This window comes from Hemibagrus wyckioides, linkage group LG05 (assembly GCF_019097595.1).
Source record: "Hemibagrus wyckioides isolate EC202008001 linkage group LG05, SWU_Hwy_1.0, whole genome shotgun sequence".
NCBI lineage: Eukaryota > Metazoa > Chordata > Actinopteri > Siluriformes > Bagridae > Hemibagrus > Hemibagrus wyckioides.
This window is the reverse complement of record NC_080714.1, coordinates 244064-266563: the sequence shown is the minus strand read 5'-3', so window position 1 is coordinate 266563 and position 22500 is coordinate 244064. Positions and strand designations below refer to the sequence as shown.

The window sequence follows — 22500 nt, the reverse complement described above, 5'->3', positions numbered from 1 at the left end:
TTTCTTCCTCCGATCATCTCAGAGAGTTTTTCCTCACCACCCTCACCTCAGGCTTCTCATTAGGGATAAATGTTAAAGATAAATAATAACTTTAAATTATATTTTAAACCTTCTATATTTCTAGACTTTTGTAAAGCAATAAAAGAAAGTAAAAGTATAACACTTGTACACACACACACACACACACACACACACATTAACAGACTGAACACATTATGCACACTGTCGTGTTTCATAATTAAACTTCATTGCAGAAATTCAGGAGTGTTTCATCTCAAGTTCTTCTTCAGGAGGCGTGTCTCTTTATTTCATACTGCAAGACAGAGAGCAGGACAGAATGATCAGAGACACACACACACACACACACTGATGATCACAGTCAGCTTCTTCATCTCATCTAACCATCTCAACTTCCTCATCATCGTCATCTGCTGCCCTTCTACCGTGAGCTCCTGTCCAAATTCTGCTCAAAAAGGTCACTTCCTTCCACAAGGAAAAGCTTGAAGCTTCTGAACAGGATCCTTGTAAACTCCACAACATCTTCTCTTCACTGCTCCTCGGCTCCTCCTGCTTCACTCTATGGTTAGTGCTGTGTGTAGGTGTGTGTAGGTGTGTGTATGATCCTGAGCACTAAAGCCTTTTAAAGCAGCTCATTATACAGGAAGTGAGAAGCTCTGACACTCAGGAATGAAACAGGGAATAGAGTAAGTATTAAACGATCTTTGTGTAAATCACTGACGGTGAACATATCTCCACTACATGTTTACTACATGTTTACTACATGTTTACTACATGTGTACTACAACCACCCCCACCCCCACCTCATTTTAATACAAAATTTTAATACAAATGTTTTGATCTTTATTTAGCATTTATAGCAGGGCCATGACCACACAATGAGCACGTCATCATCAGTCACATGACCTTACCAGGTGTGTAGACTATACCTGTGCTAGGAGATTAATATCTCTAACACCCTGACAGGTATGTTGAGAAATTAGGACACTTTACAGTCACCAGAGTTGTACTGAGAGATGTGACAGAACTAATAAATAAACACACACTTATTACTTACTGTAGCATCTCCAGTGTACAGTGTGGATCCTGCAGTAGATCAGAGAGAAGCTTCACTCCTGATTCTCCTGGTTTATTGTAGTCCAGGTTCAGTTCTCTCAGGTGTGATGAGGGGTTCGAGCTCAGAGCTGAAGCCAGAGCAGCACAGCCTTCACCTGTAATACTGCAGCGTGTCAGTCTGCAGACACAGAGAAACTCCTATCTATCAATCAATGTCAGAACATTAGTAATTACAGAGCTTCACAAGAAAGTAAGACACGTGAGACCATAGAATGAGGGGAAACTAAATACTTTACAGGTACAGGTGATGACAACTTCTAATTAAAGTAATTAAAGATTGTAAAAATAAGTTTTTATACTGAATGAGCAAACTGCTGTATCTTCTACTTTATCATGGAGTCACCTGGTCTCCTGATGACATCACACACTTGCATGGACTGCTTCATTACTGCTGTGTGTGAAGCTACTTTACATTTCTTTTAGAATAACTCTAGATTTTCTGTATATATACATAAAGTAGTTTATAACCTTTAGGATAGTAGTTTTTTTTATATCTTTTTATATCCTGCTCTGATTTTATTAAGATTAAAATAAATAAAGATCTTACTCCAGTATCTCCAGTGTACAGTGTGGATTCTGCAGTCCAGCAGAGAGCAGCTTCACTCCTGAATCCTGCAGCTTATTATCCCACAGGGTCAGTTCTCTCAGCCTGGACGAGCAGAGAACTGAGGACAGATCTCTACAGCTTTCCTCTGAGAGATCACACAAACACAACCTGGGAGAGGAATATCCACAGTGTCCCATTACACTCAAAGTAACTGAAGAAATGATGAAACGTCACACTAACGCCTTCTAAGACATCCTCATGTCTGTGTCCAGTCACTGCATTTCTATCTGTCAGATAGCCATGTCTGTGGGCCAGGGAGCATTCTGGGTAATGAAGTTAGCTCTCAGAGTTCTGACAATTCGATCATTTCTTAATGATGACAGTTTAAGCTGATTTTTGTCCAACCACAAGATTATACAGTTAAAGGAAATAAAGTGCTAGAATGTCAAGACACTGGTCCAGTGCAGACTTGCGCTTCTGAAAGCTTATTTCTAGCATTTTAAAGTCAGATAATCAAGTATCTGGACAAGATAGATATCAACCATGCCATAACCACATGTTTCTTTGCTCTCCATATCTGCTGCAGTTTGTATAAATGATCTTTAATATAGGACAAACTGTCCCCTGTTCTCTACACATTTACACGATCGATACTTTGTGTAAGAACATGATGATCTGACCTCAGTATCTCCAGTTTACAGTGTGGATCCTGAAGTCCAGCACAGAGCAGCTTCACTCCAGAATCCTGCAGCTTATTATCCGTCAGCTCCAGCTCTCTCAGCCTGGAGTTTGAGCTGAGAACTGAGGACAGATCTCTACAGATTTCATCAGTCAGAGAGCAACCATACAACCTGGAAATAAATAAATGATTATATATCAGAACATCAGAACTGTTATTAACTGCCTTTTATAACTGATCTTCAGCGCCTCTGAGACTGTAAGTGATATTGAACCACCTCAGTAAAAGAACGTCACGATGGGACACACCATCAGATATTCCACGTTGTGCTTTATTACTTTTGTTCCACCTGCTGCACCTCACACACCGGGCCCCAGCTCTTATCCATGTCACCTTACCCTTCTTTTAATGGGGTCCACTGCCTTCAAAGTGCCTTCTAGCTCCCTCAGACCAACAGGGGAATGATTTAGTCAGTTAATAGGACCAAATCTGTCAAACAGACAGTCATCCACACTGATCTGATCCAGATGTCTGTTCTTCTTTTCTTGCCCTTGTCTAGTCACAAAACCTCTACAATAATCCCTCAGCAGACAAACAGCACCACACCACAACCTGTAGGTTCTACACACAACATGCTGGACATCAGCACACTAAAGACAACCAGAAACATGTTAGTGCAGATGATTAACGATCTGACCTCAGTGTCTCCAGTGTACAGTGTGGATCCTGCAGTCCAGCAGAGAGCAGCTTCACTCCTGAATCCTGCAGCTGATTGTTACTCAGGTCTAGTTCTCTCAGTCTGCAGGAGATGGAGCTGAGAACTGACGACAGATCTCTACAGCTTTCCTCTGTCAGATCACACAAACACAACCTGTAGAAGACATGGTGGTAAACATCACACACACACACACTGCAGACACAATGGCAGGAGAAGAACAACAAAGTAATAAAGTACTAAGTAAAAGCTTGACAGTCATATAGATGTTTTTTTCTACCCCAGCAGTCAGCTCTCTCCTTTCACAGCCACCAACCAGGCAGCATGAAGGCTAACATGCACTTGAATTGCTGCTCATGTAGCATCGCAGGGCAGCATAACACATCCGCATCACCTGACCGTTTTCATATGTGATGTGGTGATTGACAGATAGTATGCCCCTCCCAACCATACAACATGGGCAATTTTGCTCCCTTGGACTCCCATGAATAGATAGCTAGCTCAGGTAATTGTGTGGAGTTTCCTGTGTTCTCTATGTCCATGTGGGTTTCCCTCAGGTCCTGTGGTTCCCTTTCATGATGTACCTCCACCCCATCCAAAACCTCACACCCAGGGTCCCCAGAACTGACTCCAGATCCGCCACCTCACTGACCCGGTTACAGTGCCTCACGAAGATGAAGGAATGTTTGGTAAGGTGTGTGGGTCTGAATGACCTGAAATGACCTATAGGTAGAAGATTATTATTTTAAATAATAAGCAGGGCCTAGCAGGCCTGGTACCTGTGCTCTCACTCGTCCAAGTGCACTCTCTATCCTGAGACGACAGGACAGGAGCAGCTGAAGGAAAACAAGAACAATTTTTAAAAAGTCTATCACCAGTGATGAAGTGATGATATGACCTCAGTGTCTCCAGTGTACAGTGTGGATCCTGCAGTCCAGCAGAGAGCAGCTTCACTCCTAAATCCTGCAGATGATTGTTACTCAGGTCTAGTTCTCTCAGTCTGCAGGAGATGGAGCTGAGAACTGACGACAGATCTCTACAGCTTTCCTCTGTCAGATCACAACAACACAACCTGGGGAGAGAGAGAGATCTGTTAGAGAGCTGGGGGGAGGGGAGGGGGGGGCAAAGAGAGAGAGAGAGAGAGAGAGAGAGAGAGAGATGTGATTTTGATTTGTTAACAGTTTGTGTGTCTCACATGGACTTTGAGTGAGTTTGTTTTGATCTTATCTCCCTCGTTAATGTTATTAACTGATTAATCTTATCTACTTGGTGTTGTGGTACACTTCTAATTCCTGACCTGTGTTTCTGAGGGTTTTATCTTTATATGTCCTCAGTGAAGGAACTGAAGAACAGTGACGTCCAGGTAAACAAAAATAGCTTCAAAACTAATCTGAGGACATTTAACTTCTCAGCATTTGTGAAGAACAAACACTTAATCCACAAAATAAATTCCTCATTCCATCATTCAGGCCATCAGAATCTTGAACTCAGTATAGACAATATAACAGTATGAAAGTTCAATACATGGGAAATAAGTGCAATAAATATCATTCAGTGGTATGTTTGTATAGAAATTATTTTTAGTCTTGTTGGTGATATTCACATAGCACATGTACAGTATTTTTATTTGGGACTTCTAAGTTATGTGCACTGTAATCTTATTCATATTATTTATATTTTATTTTTATTTCATCTATTATTTTTATTCAATTGGCCCTTTCTATTTTCATTACATGTTCTACCTCTTCGTCAATTATTTTACCTCTCCTCTACCTTGCGAGTAATGCAAACGTAATTTCGTTCATATGCGTACTTGTGACGTAAAAATGAATGACAATAAAGTTGAAAGTTGAGTTGAAGTTGATAAATCCAAAATGGAGCAACATTATAGGAACCAGACCATAAAAAAACTGCGTTCAACCATCAGCTAGAACCTGGAATGCAGGCCTCTACTGCCACCTGAAGGTCCACCAGTAACTGATCCTATGGAAGACTGATCCATGTGATCTCCAGTGATCCAGTCTCAGCTGTTGTTTGGACAAAAAACTTTGCATTTAAGTTTTATTTTATATGATCAATATTGATAGGTTTTGATAGATAAAATATTATTTATTTGGTCACTGACTGGTCAAATCACAACTCAGTACTGATCGCGTCCCTTACCGCTGTCTCCTGTCCACAGAACAACAGATCTGAAAAAGGAGTTCTGCTGTGTTCTAGGTGTTGGTTCTACTGCAAAGGAAAGGAGCTTACAAAGGTACAAAAGGTGCACTAGGAGATACGGTAAAAACCCACGATCAGATGATCCAGCAAATCATAAAAAACTTTTAACTTAAACACCACATCACAGCGTCACCATTCGGTTCTGAAATCTGTGGAAACTTCACCATGACAGGCTCCAGTTCACTCGGTCCAGTCCTGGGGGAGAACTGGGAACCAGAACATGAACTCTTTCAGTATAAATAAAATATTGGCCCCTGACCTCATGAACCATGAAGGAAGGAAAAAAATCTTTGATTGAAAATGAATTTCTAAAAGCAAGTAGATCACCTGAGAGTCTCCAGGTTACAGTGTGGATCCTTCAGTCCAGCACAGAGCTCTTTAATTTTCGAATCCTGCAGTTTGCTGCCTCTCAGGTCCAGTTCTCTCAGACTGGACGAGTTTGAAGTGAGAAGTGAAGACAGAACTCTACAGCTTTCCTCTGAGAGATCACACCAACACAAACTGGGAAAAACACACACACACACACCATCAATAAAATGAACACACTGACAGGTGATGTGAATCACACCGGTCAACTCCATACAGTGGCGAGTCAGACACTGGGAATTTATTAGACTGCAGGTGACTGGTCAGTTCCTGAAGATGTGGTGTTAGAAGCAGGAATAATGGTCAAGTGTAGGTGTAGGTGTAGGTGTTGGGAGGTGTTCAGGTATGCAGTGGTCAGTCCCAGTTATATTCTACCCAAAATCGATGCCTCGCCCTTTAGGTGTCTTCAGGTGAGGTAGCTGCTGTAATTAGCTGTAAATACTGTAACACTGCCTTTTTTTGAGGAGCTGGTCAAGAAAGTTCACAGAGCATCTGATTGAGGCTAGTCCTGGACTAGACATGGAATCAGGACACAGATGAAGTTACGCAGGGCATTTAACTTTCATATGGAAGATGAGTCAGGAATGAAGCTCACAGGAAGAGCAGCTTCATTAACATCAACATTAACCTGAACTTTACTTTCTTGCTTCAGGTTTAGTTTACACTCCAGTAACTGAAGAAAACTAAACTCATTATAAAATATGGTGGACAGGAACATACAAAACAACACGTACGTGACTGGGACTAAACCCCACTCACACATGTTTCCATTAGTGGGGGGTTATGGACTGGAGTGATGTAGGTGATGATGAGGAACTGAGCCATCATCCTGATGATGCTAACGTTTCTACTGTGTACAGTAAAACACTCCACACACAGTACCAGTACTTGGAGCACAGAAGCTTTAAAAAGTGCTTTATGTTTATTACATGAAGAGAATGTTCTTCAGTGCCACACCTCCCACTGGAGGAAATGTCTTCTAAAAATGGCCGCTGGTTTAGAAATATTCTCAATATGTAATTAAATGTAGAATGCTGTGAGGTTCAGTGAGACGTGATGATATGACCTAAGTATCTCCAGTGTACATTGTGGATCCTTCAGTCCAGAAGAGAGCAGCTTCACTCCTGAATCCTGATTGTTACTCAGGTCCAGTTCTCTCAGTCTGCAGAAGACGGAGCTGAGAACTGAGGACAGATCTCTACAGCTTTCCTCTCTCAGGTCAGAGAGCTGGAGTCTAGGAGAGAAATGAAGATGCAATTAGACATTAGTCCATGTGAGGATGCAGGGTCTGAACCCGGCTGTAGAACCTCATACTAAATCTCCCCAGTGTCACGTCCATGTGGTTCACACAGCAGGACCTTACTAGGTCATTATTATAATTCTTACATTAATATTCATTCTAATTACAAATGATTATCAGTATATCAGGACCAACATCACTGCATTTATTCCTGTAATGGAAATGTTTAATAATTATTGTTATTGTCCTTCACCTGCAATTTAGCCATAGGGGTCACAGTCCAGTGACTTCTGTGCCGGTCCCAAGCCCGGATAAATAGAGAGGGTTGTGTCAGGAAGGGCATCCGGTGTAAAACATTGCCAAATTTAACCATGCGACTCGTCAGTACTCTAAATTTCAAACCGGATCGGTCGAGGCCCGGGTTAACAACGACCGCCATCGGCGCCATTGACCTACAGGGCGCTGGTGGAAATTGGACTACTGTTGGTGGAAGAAGTAGAGGAGGAAGGAGAGTGCGTAGACAGAGAGAGAAGAGGAAAGGTAAGAGTGTAGGACTGAGAATAGGAACTCTGAATGTTGGTACTATGACAGGGAAAGGTAGAGAGCTGGCTGATATGATGGAGAGAAGGAAGGTGGATATACTGTGTGTACAGGAGACCAGGGGGAAGGGGAGCAAGGCTCCTAGTATAGGAGCAGGATTCAAGCTGTTTTATTATGGGATGGATAGTAAGAGAAATGGGGTAGGTGTGGTCCTGAAGGAGGAGTTTGTGAGGAATGTTCTGGAGGTGATGAGAGTGTCAGACAGGGTGATGAGTCTGAAGTTAGAGGATGAAGGGGTGATGTTGAATGTTGTTAGTGGTTATGCCCCACAGGTAGGTTGTGAGTTAGAGGAGAAAGAGAGATTCTATAGTGAATTAGATGAGGTGATAGAGAGTATTCCCACGGGGGAGAGAGTGGTGATAGGAGCAGATTTTAATGGACATGTTGGTGAGGGGAACACAGGTGATGAGGAGGTGATGGGCAAGTTTGGAGTTAAGGAAAGGAACAGAAGGGCAGATGGTAGTGGACTTTGCTAAGAGGATGGACATGGCTGTGGTTAACACTTATTTTCAGAAGAGGGAGGAGCATAGAGTGACTTACAAGAGTGGAGGTAGGAGCACACAGGTAGACTACATCCTATGTAGAAGAGGCAATCTGAAAGAGATTAGTGACTGTAAAGTGGTAGTGGGAGAGAGTGTAGCCAGACAGCATAGGATGGTGGTGTGTAGGATGAATTTGATGGTCTGTAAGCAGAGGTCAAAGATAGAGATGGAGAAGAAAAGCAAGTGGTGGAAGCTGAAAAAGGAGGAATGTTGTGAGGAATTTAGACAGAAGTTGAGGCAGGCTCTGGGTGGTCAGGTAGTGCTGCCAGATGACTGGGAAACTACAGCAGAAGTGATCAGGGAGACAGGAAGAAAGGTGCTGGGTGTGTCATCTGGAAGGAGGAAAGAAGATAAGGAGACTTGGTGGTGGAATGAGGAAGTTCAGGATAGTATTCAGAGGAAGAGGTTAGACAAGAAGAAGTGGGACATGGACAGGACTGAAGAGAATAGACAGGAATACAAGGAGTTACAGCACAGAGTGAAGAGGGAGGTGTCTAAGGCCAAGCAGAAGGCGTTTGATGGGTTGTACACTAGGTTAGACACTAGAGATGGAGAGAAGGACTTGTACAGGTTAGCTAGGCAGAGGGATCGAGATGGGAAGGATGTGCAGCAAGTTAGAGTTATTAAGGATAGAGATGGAAAGATGCTCACAAGTGAGGAGAGTGTACAGAGGAGATGGAAGGAGAACTTTGAAGAGCTGATGAATGAGGAAAATGAGAGGGAAGAAAGAATAGAAGGGGTGAACTCTGTGGAACAGGAAGTAGATAAGATTAGAAAGGATGAAGTCAGGAAGGCTTTGAAGAGGATGAAAAGTGGAAAGGCAGTTGGTCCTGATGACATCCCGGTGGAGGTCTGGAAGTGTCTAGGAGAGGCAGCAGTGGAATTTTTAACTAGTCTGTTTAACAGGGTTTTAGAGAGTGAGAAGATGCCTGAGGAATGGAGAAGAAGTGTATTAGTGCCGATCTTTAAGAATAAGGGTGATGTGCAGAGTTGCAGCAACTATAGGGGGATAAAGTTGATGAGCAAAACAATGAAGCTATGGGAGAGAGTAGTGGAAGCTAGGTTAAGGAAGGTAGTGGAAATTTGTGAGCAGCAGTATGGCTTCATGCCCAGAAAGAGCACAACAGATGCAATGTTTGCTGTGAGAATGTTGATGGAGAAGTATAGGGATGGTCAGAGAGAGCTGCACTGTGTGTTTGTAGACTTGGAGAAAGCGTATGACAGGGTGCCAAGAGAAGAGCTGTGGTACTGTATGAGGAAGTCAGGAGTAGCAGAGAAGTATGTCAGAGTGGTGCAGGACATGTATGAGAGGAGCAGGACAGTGGTGAGGTGTGCTGTAGGTCAGACAGAGGAGTTCAGAGTGGAGGTGGGACTGCATCAGGGATCGGCTCTGAGCCCCTTCCCGTTTGCTATGGTGATGGACCAGTTGTCAGAGGAGGTCAGACAGGAGTCTCCTTGGACAATGATGTTTGCAGATGACATCGTGATCTGTAGTGAGAGCAGGGAGCAGGTGGAGGAAAACCTGGAGAGGTGGAGGTTTGCGCTGGAGAGAAGAGGAATGAAAGTCAGTGGTAGTAAGACTGAGTACATGTGTGTGAATGACAGGGAGGGAAGTGGAACAGTAAGATTACAGGGTGAAGAGATGAAGAAGGGACAGGAGTTTAAGTTCTTGGGGTCAACAGTCCAGAGTAATGGAGAGTGTGGGAAAGAGGTAAAGAAGCGAGTGCAGGCAGGTTGGAATGGGTGGAGAAAGGTGTCAGGAGTTCTGTGTGATAGAAAAATTTCAGCGAGAATCAAGGGGAAGGTGATACAGGACAGTGGTGAGACCAACCATGCTGTATGGTTTGGAGACAGTATCACTGAGACAGAGACAGGAGTCAGAGCTGGAGGTAGCAGAGCTGAAGATGTTGAGGTTCTCTTTGGGAGGGACACGGTTGGACAGGATTAGGAACGAGTACATCAGAGGGACAGCTCATGTTGGACGTTTGGGGGACAAAGTTAGGTGGTTAAATGGTTTGGACATGTCCAGAGGAGGGAGAGTGACTATATTGGTAGGAGAATGTTGGACATGGAGCTGCCAGTCAGGAGGCAAAGAGGAAGGACAAAGAGGAGGTATATGGATGTAATAAATGAGGATATGAAGCTAGTGGGTGTAAGTGTTGAGGATGCAGAAGATAGGGATAGGTGGAGAGAGATGATTCGCTGTAGAAACCCCTGAAGGGAAAAGACGAAAGAAGAAGAAGAAGATTGTCCTACACCTGCAGGAAGTCCATGATAAAGTCAGATGAGACGAGTGACTGGACTGTGCTATTGGTAAACGCTGCAGGTCCAGGTGTCCCAGTGGAAAATAGGATGAAGTTTATCAGGTAGATGAAGAAATGGAGCAACTTTGGTACTCAAATACACACGTGCCTTCGAGTGTTTACTGAGGAATGTGTGTGTTTATCTCATAAAAAACTAAACCCATGAGCAGTGAGACTAAACCTGGTGTTGAGTCAGGTATTTGGGGAGACAGCAGCAGTAATATACAAGAACACTGGAGCCTCAAAATATTTTATTATTTTACTTTTCAAATTTGTAAACAGTGAGGTTTAGACTGGTGTTTATTTCTGGAGGTTTGTCCTTCATGTCCATCAGTATCAGGGTCAGTTCTACAGGATATCATCTGTAATCCTTCACACACACTGTCCTCCTGTCACATCATGCGAGGATTTCATGAAATCTCTTACCTCTGACCGTCCTTTGTCATGTTGTCCATAGAGAATGATCCAGAAGGTTCTAGCGCCCCCTGCAGGACACAGCTGCATACAAACAACAGAATTTTCCTGAGCTACAACATAAACATTCCACTGTCCGCATGTCCCTTTAATCAACGCGTGAGACAACTGGTCAATTAAATGCAGTAAAAACCTGCTCAGGTAAGTCACATGTACATTTATAGATCATAACATTCTCGTAGATCACTTACAAAATCACACGGGTATGCAGGGACAGGCATTAAAATGGTTTAGATCCTACCGGTCTGATCCATACCACTTTGTAGATTTAAATGGAGAACTGTCCAGTGTAGTGCCAGTGAAATACGGGGTCCCACAAGGGTCAGTTTTAGGACCTCTGCTTTTCTCGGTATACATGCTTCCACTGGGTAACATCATTAGAAGGCATGGGATTAGTTTCCATTGTTATGCCGATGATACCCAGTTATATATCTCATCAAAACAAGATGAAATATCTAATCTGTCTAGATTAACTGAGTGTGTTAAAGATATTAGAGATTGGATGACCGATAATCTTCTATTACTAAATTCTGATAAGACAGAGATATTACTTATTGGTCCAAAAACCAGTACACAGAAGCTCTCGCAATTCAGCTTGCACCTAGAAGGAAGTACTGTTACTACTAGCTCTACAGTGAAAGACCTGGGTGTAATATTAGACAGCAACTTGTCCTTTAAAAATCATATTTCCAATATCACAAAAACTTCTTCCATCTTAGAAATATCGCCAAGCTTAGGAACATTTTATCTGTATCTGATGCAGAAAAACTAGTTCATGTATTCCTGACCTCCAGACTGGACTACTGTAATGCATTACTAGGTGTTTGTCCTGCATCTTCAATAAACAAGCTACAGTTAGTCCAGAATGCAGCTGCCAGAGTTCTTACCAGATCAAGAAAATATGATCATATAACCCCAATATTATCATCCCTGCACTGGCTACCTGTTAAACTTAGAATTGACTATAAATTAGCTCTACTCACGTACAAGGCTCTAATTGGTTTAGCTCCCACCTATCTCTCCAGTCTTCTAACACATTACAATCCACCACGCTCTTTAAGATCACAAAATTCCAGACTTCTAGTAGTTCCCAGAATATCAAAGTCCACAAAAGGGGGTAGAGTGTTTTCGTATTTAGCTCCTAAACTTTGGAATAGTCTTCCTGACAGTGTTCGGGGCTCAGACACAGTCTCCCAGTTTAAATGTAGACTAAAGACTTATCTCTTTATCCTGGCATACATCTAACATCCCATAACCTTGTGCTCCAGTACATCTGATTAAATGCACTTTATCATCTAGTACTGCTAATATTATGAACAGCAGCTACGCTAATGCTGTTCCATTGTTTCCCTTCTTCTACCCATCCCGAGGCATACTGCTGGTTATCCCAGGTGTTTCATCCCCAGACAGGGATCTTGCATTATCTCTGAACAACTCTATGATCTCCCCTTCAGCCACCGTTCACAACCTTGGGGTAACCATGGACAATCAACTGTCCTTTTCCTCCCATGTTGCCAATGTGACACGCTCATGTCGGTTTCTTCTGTACAACATCAGAAGGATCCGACCATTCCTATCCACACAGGCTGCTCAAGTACTTGTTCAGTCTCTGGTCATTTTGAGACTGGACTACTGCAACTCTTTACTGGCAGGTCTTCCTCTGAATGCAATTCGTCCACTGCAAATGATCCAAAATGCAGCTGTATGGCTTGTTTTTAACCTGCCTAAGTTCTCCCACACCACCCCACTGCTGTGTTCCCTCCACTGGCTTCTGGCAGCTGCATCAGATTCAAAACACTGATGCTTGCCTACCAAGCCAAGAATGGACCAGCACCATCTTACCTCAAAGACCTTATTACTCCTCGTACTGCTCCTCGCTCCCTCCGATCCACTAGCACTGCTCCTCTGGTCCCACCATCTCTCAGGGTAAAAGGTAGGTATTCATCTAGACTCTTCTCTGTTCTGGCACCGAGGCGGTGGAATGAACTTCCCCTAGATGTCCGCACAGCTGTCTTCAAACGACGTCTGAAGACCTACCTTTTCCTGAAGCACTTAAACTAGCTCTTATCTTCCCCTGTTTATATATTGTTATATGTTTAAAAAAACAGACATCCAATTTTAGGCTAATGGTCTCCTGAGTCTGAACCAGTGTGAATGTTTTCAATGATAGAGACGTAAAGCACTTTTGTATGTCGCTCTGGATAAGAGCGTCTGCCAAATACCAGAAATGTAAATGTAAATGAAGACATGTGTCACGTGTGTGTGTGTCTGGAGACTTGCTGGATATTTAGTTTATACAGTAGTTTATATTCCAACAAGATCTTCACACACACACACACACACACACACAGATAAACAATTTATTATATCTATACATTTGTAAAGAAATCCAAGAAACATGACTGGATGTTCTAACATCCTGGAGTTACTCAGTTTACAGTGAAATGCCACAACATACAGTTATAAAATAATTAAAATATTAAATTAAAATAACAGTAATAAAATATTTATCCCTTAGTGTTTATTCTGATTATGAGATAAATAATAAGTGTGTTTTATAATGTTAGAGTTAAACACTCACTGTGATCTCCCTCTGATCTGCTCTATTCTCTGCTCTTACACTTCAGTTTCTGTTTCTCTGAACTGAAGAGGAAGAGTATTTGTATAATGGAAAGTGACACACACACACACACACACACACACACACACACACACACACACACACGGTTTCTGGCTTCTGCTTCGTTTTTCTCTTTCAGTAATTTACCAACACGTTTATAAATCTAATAAAGAACACATCCTTTTTTATGCTTTTATTGTTGTGTTTAATGTTGTAAATATAACAGAAACCAGTTAGTTCCTGTTTTTATTGTCTCACGTGTGTGTGACAAATGTGTAATTGTGTGATTGTGTAACAGTCCCGATTAAAACACTCTGTAGAAGTGAAGCAGACAGAATTCAGCTTTTGTGTCTTGTGTGTTTGTACCTGCAGATGGCAGCACAATTCCACTGTGCATACAATTCCTCCTCCTGACACACTGCCTATAAATCACTCACACACACACACACACACACACACACACACACACCTTGTGGAAATCCTGATTCTGTAAGTGATAATGTTCACACTGTGTCGAATTAAACACTGTAACACTTAAACAACTTTACATTTACAACACACATAATAACACATGATTCAATATGCTTTTTTAACTGTAGTTTCCTAGGATGTATTATATACACCGGTCAGACACAACATTATGACCACAGGTGACCGGTGAAGTGAATAAGACTGAGTATCTCCTCATCATGGCCCCTGTTAGTGGGTGGGATATATTAGGCAGCAAGTGAACATTTTGTCCTCAAAGTTGATGTTAGAAGCAGGAAAAATGGACAAGTGTAAGGATTTGACCTTTGAGTTTGACCAAAAGGACCAAATTGTGATGGCTAGACCACTGGATCAGAGCATCTCCAAAACTGCAGCTCTTGTGGGGTGTTCCCGGTCTGCAGTGGTCAGTATCTATCAAAGGCATCTTTATGTCCTGTAAGATGAGAGATGGGGCCCATGGAAGGTCACTTACAGGACTTAAAGGATCTACTGCTGACATCTTGCCAGATCCCACAGCACACCTTCAGGGATCTAGTGGAGTCCATGCCTCGACAGGTCAGGGCTATATTTCTCACAATAACATCTGCTTTATTTTCACTGTATGTATTGTGTGTGTCCTGATTTATATTTAATAATCAGATTCTCATAAACACTGGATTGTGTTTTACTGCCTGCAGCATCACCACACTGACCAGTGCACAAGGACACACAGGAGAAGTTACGGGAACCGTGACCCTCATGTTCAGAGCAGATCTTCTCAGCTGTCCTCATTCTCCTCTGCTGAGATGCTGAAACGTCCAGACCCGGCAGTGGTCTCAGGAGGCTCTCCACAGTCTCTCTGTAGAACATGGTGAGGATGTGAGGTGGGAGATTCCTCAGACTTCACAGACAGTAGAGATGAAGCTGGTGTGGAGGCAGTAGGAGAGGTTCTCTTTGCCAGGTGAACACCAACAAATGAGGTGCTCTTGAGGATCTCCAGTGGAGAGTATAGAGTGAGGAAGAGACCGGATGCACTGTGCTCTCCTGAAGTCCACTACCATCACTCCTCTTTTGTCCAGGTTCAGAAACAGGTTCTACTCCTCTACTCCTCTCCACCTGATAGCTGCTGCAACTTCTCTCTAGAAGCTACACTATATTGCCAAAAGTATTCGCTCACCTGCCTTGACTCTCATATGAACTTAAGTGACATCCCATTCCTAATCCATAGGGTTCAATATGACGTCGGTCCACCCTTTGCAGCTATAACAGCTTCAACTCTTCTGGGAAGGCTGTCCACAAGGTTTAGGAGTGTGTTTATGGGAATTTTTGACCATTCTTCCAGAAGCGCATTTGTGAGGTCACACACTGATGTTGGACGAGAAGGTCTGGCTCTCAGTCTCCGCTCTAATTCATCCCAAAGGTGTTCTATCGGGTTGAGGTCAGGACTCTGTGCAGGCCAGTCAAGTTCCTCCACACCAGACTCTGTCATCCATGTCTTTATGGACCTTGCTTTGGTCACTGGTGCACAGTCATGTTGGAAGAGGAAGGGGCCAGCTCCAAACTGTTCCCACAAAGTTGGGAGCATGGAATTGTCCAAAATGTCTTGGTATGCTGAAGCATTCAGAGTTCCTTTCACTGGAACTAAGGGGCCAAGCCCAGCTCCTGAAAAACAACCCCACACCATAATCCCCCCTCCACCAAACTTTACACTTGGCACAATGCAGTCAGACAAGTACCGTTCTCCTGGCAACCGCCAAACCCAGACTCGTCCATCAGATTTCCAGATGGAGAAGCGCGATTCGTCCCTCCAGAGAACGCGTCTCCACTGCTCTAGAGTCCAGTGGCGGCGTGCTTTACACCACTGCATCCGATGCTTTGCATTGCACTTGGTGATGTATGGCTTGGATGCAGCTGCTCGGCCATGGAAACCCATTCCATGAAGCTCTCTGCGCACTGTTCTTGAGCTCATCTGAAGGCCACATGAAGTTTGGAGGTCTGTAGCGATTGACTCTGCAGAAAGTTGGCGACCTCTTCGCACTATGCGCCTCAGCATCCGCTGACCCCGCTCCGTCAGTTTACGTGGCCTACCACTTGGTGGCTGAGTTGCTGTCGTTCCCAAACACTTCCACGTTCTTATAATACAGCTGACAGTTGACTGTGGAATATTTAGGAGCGAGGAAATTTCACGACTGGATTTGTTGCACAGGTGGCATCCTATCACAGTTCCACGCTGGAATTCACTGAGCTCCTGAGAGCGACCCATTCTTTCACAAATGTTTGTAAAAACAGTCTGCATGCCTAGGTGCTTGATTTTATACACCTGTGGCCATGGAAGTGATTGGAACACCTGATTCTGATTATTTGGATGGGTGAGCGAATACTTTTGGCAATATAGTGTACCTCATTGTTCTTGTTGATGTGACCCCAACACCATCGGGTCATCAGAGAACTGGACGAGAAGATTGGAGCTGTGTGTTTACTTCTCAAACATAACACAGAGTGGACAGCAGTACACAGCCCTGACTGACTGACCATCTGATTTGCAGTTATTAACACTATTATAATTATTATAATTATTATTATTATTGAGACCTATTGTGTGTGTGTGTGTGTGTTTGTGTGTGTGTGTGTGTGCGTCCACACAGTCAAGAGAGAGTGTGTGTATCTGTGTGTGAGAGAGACAGAGAGTTAGTATACAGTTCAGTCCTGAGTGAGAGTGTGTGTGTGTGTGTGTGAGAGAGTGTAGAACAGTTCAGTCCTGAGTGAGAGTGTGTGTGTGTGTGTGTGAGAGAGTGTAGAACAGTTCAGTCCTGAGTGAGAGTGTGAGTGTAGAACAGATATGAACACCCTGAGTGTAATATTACAGATGTGAAAGTTCTGGATTTATTAATAGATTAGATTCTGAAGGTTAATGGTAATGCTGAAACTCTAATAATAATAATTTCTGTGACTGAAGCCGTTCCACATGGAGATGATGTACAGCTCCGACACTCTGGAGTGTAAAATCCTCCTCTCCTCCTCCTGACACACCGCCTATAAATCTCTCACACACACACACACACACAGCCGGAGCAGAGAGCAGGCAGCGTCAGTGTGTGAGCGCTCACACAGCCATGCGTCCACACACCGAGTGAGAGGAGTTCAGACGAGTGAGAGCAGCATGGAGAGGATGGACGTGAACAAGAGCCTGAACATCAGTGAGGGACTCGGAGATCTCCTCTCCTCTCATGGCTCTCAGCTGGTCACTGCTCTGCTGCTTGGAGCGCTCATTCTCTTTGCCGTTTTGGGAAACACGTGTGTCATTGCTGCCATCGCTTTGGAGCGATCTCTCCAGAACGTGGCTAATTACTTGATCGGCTCGTTAGCGGTCACGGACCTTATGGTGTCGGTCCTGGTTCTGCCCATGGCTGCTCTCTATCAGGTCCTGGACAAGTGGACTTTGGGTCAGGAGATCTGTGATCTGTTCATCGCTCTGGACGTTTTGTGCTGCACCTCTTCCATCCTTCACCTGTGTGCCATCGCGCTGGACCGTTACTGGACCATCACCGACCCCATCGACTATGTGAACAAACGGACTCCGAGACGCGCCGCTGCGTTAATCAGCCTCACGTGGATCGTGGGATTCTCCATCTCCATCCCGCCCATGTTGGGATGGAGGAAACCCGAGGACCGCTCTGACCCTGACGCGTGCTCCATCAGCCAGGACCCGGCATACACTGTCTACTCCACCTTTGGGGCCTTCTACCTCCCACTGGTCATCATGCTCGTGCTTTATGGACGCATTTTCAGAGCTGCCAGGTTCCGCATACGGAAAAACGTGGGGAAGCGCCGGAGGGTTTCAGCTAGGATCCCCGACCGCAATGAAATCTCAGTGACCATCAGCACCAGCAGAACCGCCAAACCCAAGACAGAGTTCATGGAGCTGAGAGCGGAGAAGTGTAAAGGCCATTTCCTGCCGCTCTCTGGCGTCTCGCCGTCCGAGCGAAAGAACGGGAGCAGCATGGAAACGAAAAGGAAAGCAGTATTGGCACGGGAACGGAGGGCGGTCAAGACGCTGGGCATCATCATGGGTACCTTCATCCTGTGCTGGCTGCCATTCTTCACAGTGGCACTCATGCTGCCCTTCTGTAAGACGTGGTGCTCCATGCCCGACTGGCTCGCTGACGTCATCAACTGGCTCGGCTACTCCAACTCCCTCCTCAACCCCATCATCTACGCCTACTTCAATAAAGACTTCCAGAATGCATTCAAGAAAATTCTCAAGTGTAAATGTGTCGGGCTGTGAGGACACAAGGCTCGGACTCTCGGACACTCAAACGCTCGGACGCTCAGACTCTCGGATACTCAAACGCTCGGACGCTCAGACTCCCAGACACTCCAATGCTTGGACGCTCAGACTCTCAGACACTCAAACGCTCCGACGCTCGGACTCTCGGACACACTAACACTCGGACGCTTGTTTTTCTGTCTGTCATTTTGAATTGTTGAAAGGGATTGTGGGTAAGCAGATTTTCTTTACACAGGGTTCAGGTGCAAAAATCCCCAGCGGTAAATTACTGCCTAGATATATGTGTGTGTTTATAAATGAACCTAAATAAACACTGTATCTCTAACAGAATAATGATTTAAATGAAAGCCTGGATGGGGGGGGTGCTTCACCTTCCTGAAGGATGCAGGATTTAAAACATGCAGGATTTTCTAACACACCTCAGAAGCCATACTGAATTAATGTTGAAATTTAAGTCATGTGACCAGTGCATTCTGTATGACATCATATCATTAACTCTTTATAATTGATTACAGTTATTCATCCTGAATTAGAGCCAACTTTATAATAATGGCTGAACAGCAGCGTCCAGTGACGTCCAGTTGAACAGCAGTGTCATGACCCAGGTCTTCAAGCAGGTGTTAGTGAGACACTGTGGACTGCTCCACTGTAAATGTCTATATACACACACACACACTACTGATATATTTACTGATTTCAGACACTAAAACCCTCAGGTCACAATAATGTCTTTCATCATAAAAACATATTTGAATAAAAATGAGAGTAAAAGCAGTGAGATGATGAAAGTGTTCCATCTCCAACTTCACAGAGGATTATTAATAATCACACCTCTGTGTTTCTTAAAAAAAAAAACCCTCTTAGCTTCAATCTCTTCTACATTTAACCTTCATAATAAGAGTGAGTTCTCTCCTCACCTCCACTACAGCAGCAGGAACTGACCACCATCACTTCCTCCTCAGAACTTTACTCTCTCTCTCCTCAGCTGAAAGAGAAAGTGTGTATGATGTGTTATGTTGTCCATCCTGTCCACCAACATCTCCATCAGGTTCCCCAACAGCTGTGTGTGTGTAGCTCTGGCTACACACACACACCTCACAGCTGCAGTCAGAGCTTCTGTTACAGAACATTTTCATTGAAAACATTCTGATCATTATTGCAGTCACTACAAGAAAAAAAGAAATAAAGTAACAAACAAACAAACAAATAAATAAATAAAAGTTCAGTGCAGGCTCAAACACTTCTAATGCTTTATAAAGAGTGTAATAACATTAATGGTCCCCTGATACTGCATGGACCTGAGGGGCTGGACATGAAATGAGATGAATTATGGGATGGCTGTTTCCAAGGAGACATGGATTGAGGACACTACTGACACCTGTCTGAAATCAGTCACTGGACAGCATGATCTTTATTCTAGTGCACAGGGCATGTGGTTTGAGACACGCCCACAGATGCTGCTGATGACACCAGGAACGTCCACTCTGATGAACTGGACTGCTGAAGGAGGACAGAGAGGGGCCGTGGGTACCAGTTCAGCTCGATGACCCTTGTGTAGAGGGTGAGGTGACTGCATCACACAGTCCTGGCTGAAGCTGATCCTTTACAGACCATTGGTCTTCTGCTGGTGTTCAGCACTGACCAGTTCAGGATGTACAGCTACAGTGAACATCCCCACCCCCCCGGCCCGGCACTATTCAGTGTGAAAGTTTATTGTTATTTTCATCCTGTGTGTGCAGATGGAATCTGTCTCACCAGTTTTATCTCTCTCACACACACACATACACACACACACACACTCCGTCCGCTAATCCTGTCCACAATCAGCCTCATCATGGCGCCTGCTACTCTCCGATTACATTAACATTCATTTATTCAGCTCACTTCTGCTCTCATGGCCTTTTATTCACAGCTGTCTCACCCCCACACAGAGAGAGTGAGTGTGTGTGTTTTATGAAGATAATTAAAGTCATCACAAACCACTCAAAGCAACAAAACTGTTAAACATGCCTGCATGCACACGCGCGCACACACACACACACACACACACACACACACCAGAAGCTTGCAGCACAGAGTGCTCAGATTCACTCACCAGCTTCCATTGACACTCAGGCCTGGGTCTAAAGCTCCGCCCACAACCAACACCATAACAACACACTTAACCAGAGCTCAGACAAAAAAACAGGTCAAGATGATTTTATTGTCATTTCATTCAAATGAAGCTGATGCAGTACACAAAGACATGATACAACATTCCTCCACGATGCTGCTGTTACACAAACAACACACCACACAACATACACAACACACACACACTAACTGATTCCATACATTAGCCCAGGGGGCGGAGCTTTCTCTTTCAAAGCCCCACAGTTATGGAACAGCCTTCCAATTAGTGTTGGGGATTCAGACACAGTCTCAGTGTTTAAGTCTAGGCTGAAGACACATTTGTTTAGTCGAGCTTTTAATGTATAGTTTTCTTATGTAAAGGAGCAGATCTGAAGGTTCATGGTCATAGAGTGTTTGGTGACTGGGATGTTTGGATGCTGTCATCTTACCACCCTCACATGGTCACTCAGGTCACTGACTGTGAAGTGGTTGGACGCTTTATGTCCTGGGAAGCCTTCATGTCTGTGACCTTCTGGCTCTCCCTTTTAGTTATGATTTATTCATTCATTCATTGCCAATACCCACTTATTCCTAGGACTCCTATGGTCACGGAGGTCTGCTGGAGCCTATCCCAGCGCACATAGGGTGAAAGGCAGGGGTACACCCTGGACAGGTCTAGTTATGATTCAATTTCAGTTCAATTCAATTTTATCTGTATATAGCTCTTTTAACAATGAACGTTGTCTCAAAGCAGCTTTACAGAACATAAGAAACAAAAAACATGCGAAAAAGTCCTAGACGTTAGACAAAATCATCCCTAGTGAGCAAGCCTGAGGCGACTGTGGCAAGGAGAAACTCCCTTAGATGGTATGAGGAAGAAAACTTGAGAGGAACCAGACTCAAAAGGGGAAACCCATCCTCATTTGGGTGACACAGGAGAGTGTGATTATAAATTATTATAAACACTGAGAGTGTGACATGAACAATGTCCTTTCTGCAGTTATGTACAGTCTACAGTGTGATGTAGAATGTTAGTGTGTGTATTAATTAGGAGGTTGTTGTCGTCCTCGAAGTCCACATAGAGCTGGCAGCGTTGCTTTGATATACCCAAATCCTCACGAAGCAGAACATCACAGAACATCCTCAGATTATCTCAGGGAGGTTTTCCTCACCACCGTTGCCACAGGCTTCTCATTAGGGACAAAATTTAATTTACTATGTTTGTATATTTCTGTAAGGCTGCTTTGAGACAATGTCCAGTGTTAAAAGCACTATAGAAATAAACTGAACTAAATTGAAATAGCAGGTTAGCTGGTCAGCAGGTCAGCAAAGTGGCTTGTGGACGCATGCAGGTCACGCTGCTGGATAATTAACTAGAAATTTAACAGAAATTGGTAAAAATAAAGAATTAATTTTGTTATCTGTCCTTCTCCTCCAGCCGCTCTGTGTTTAATCACTGAAATAATAAAATACATTTATTTACAGAAAGGAATATTAAAGCAGAACTGAAAGATTTTATTCACTTTAATAGAAAATAAACGAGAACTGGTCACTTCAGTTAAAGAGAAATAAGAGACATGTTTCAGACTTTAATGCAGAACTCTGTTCACCTTCACAGAGAGAATGTGTAAAAAAAATAATCATTTGATCAGATTTTCACGCTCTATGGAAGTTCAGAATCAGAAACTAAAAAAACTCGTCTGGAAGTTTTGGGGTTTTTATCGTTTTCTCCTTCAGTAATCATCACACTTCTGAGGAAAGAGGGAAAAATGCTAGCACAACATCAGAAAACGTTCTGTTCATAAACTTCAAACTTTCCTCTTTGCAAAAAAACAAATAAGGCTAACTGCTAATCCACTACCCTCTATTCACTACCTAGTGCACTATTCTGGAAGCACACTACTCTCTCTCACCAGAAGACTGACAGCAGAACCTCCCACAATGCACTGCAAATTACTCACTGTCCAATTCACAATAAAGCACTCTGAAGGGAAGAGGGGGTCGAGAGTAGGGAGTAGGGAACAGGGGGTAGAGAACAGAATATAGGGAGTAGGGAACAGGGAATAGGGAGTAGGGAACAGAATGTAGGGAGTAGGGAACAGGGAATAGGGAGTAGGGAACAGGGAATAGGGAGTAGGGAACAGGGAATAGGGAGTAGGGAACAGAATGTAGGGAGTAGGGAACAGGGA

The 22500-nt window shown here is 43.7% G+C and overlaps 3 protein-coding genes across 9 annotated transcripts in view; 1 reads left to right on the top strand and 2 right to left on the bottom strand.

Moving 5' to 3' along the window:
• LOC131352514 (ribonuclease inhibitor-like) overlaps positions 1–13619 on the bottom strand; it is a 14158-nt gene extending 539 nt beyond the window's left edge. The window contains exons 1-10 of one of the 6 annotated variants that reach the window (XM_058388663.1): positions 13405–13619; positions 10776–10847; positions 6731–6898; positions 5626–5799; positions 3855–4147; positions 3058–3208; positions 2362–2532; positions 1682–1849; positions 1076–1252; positions 1–313 (exon numbers count right to left, since the gene is read on the bottom strand). The exon at positions 1–313 is cut by the window's left edge and continues 539 nt beyond it. In XM_058388663.1, coding sequence (XP_058244646.1) covers positions 304–313; positions 1076–1252; positions 1682–1849; positions 2362–2532; positions 3058–3208; positions 3855–4147; positions 5626–5799; positions 6731–6898; positions 10776–10804 — 1341 coding nt within the window. In that variant the 5' untranslated portion in view covers positions 10805–10847; positions 13405–13619 and the 3' untranslated portion in view covers positions 1–303. The other 5 variants (XM_058388662.1, XM_058388661.1, XM_058388659.1 and 2 more) reach the window with 5 other exon arrangements.
• A 202-nt stretch (positions 13620–13821) lies between these two features.
• Positions 13822–22500, bottom strand: part of ipo11 (importin 11) — a 90706-nt gene continuing 82027 nt past the window's right edge. The window contains exons 30-31 of one of the 2 annotated variants that reach the window (XM_058388657.1): positions 19117–19184; positions 13822–13865 (exon numbers count right to left, since the gene is read on the bottom strand). In XM_058388657.1, the coding sequence (XP_058244640.1) occupies positions 19158–19184 (27 nt within the window). In that variant the 3' untranslated portion in view covers positions 13822–13865; positions 19117–19157. Of the gene's footprint in view, positions 13866–19116; positions 19185–21817 lie in introns of those variants that run through there. The other variant, XM_058388656.1, reaches the window with a different exon arrangement.
• htr1aa (5-hydroxytryptamine (serotonin) receptor 1A a) lies at positions 16795–18452 on the top strand. Its single transcript, XM_058388666.1, has one exon. It carries the CDS (start codon positions 17072–17074, stop codon positions 18194–18196), a length of 1125 nt encoding a protein of 374 aa, XP_058244649.1. The 5' UTR covers positions 16795–17071; the 3' UTR covers positions 18197–18452.

What these genes read in the sequence shown, in the direction of transcription:
- htr1aa (XM_058388666.1), top strand. Translation starts at nt 17,072, where the DNA reads ATGGAGAGGATGGACGTGAACAAGAGCCTGAACATCAGTGAGGGACTC.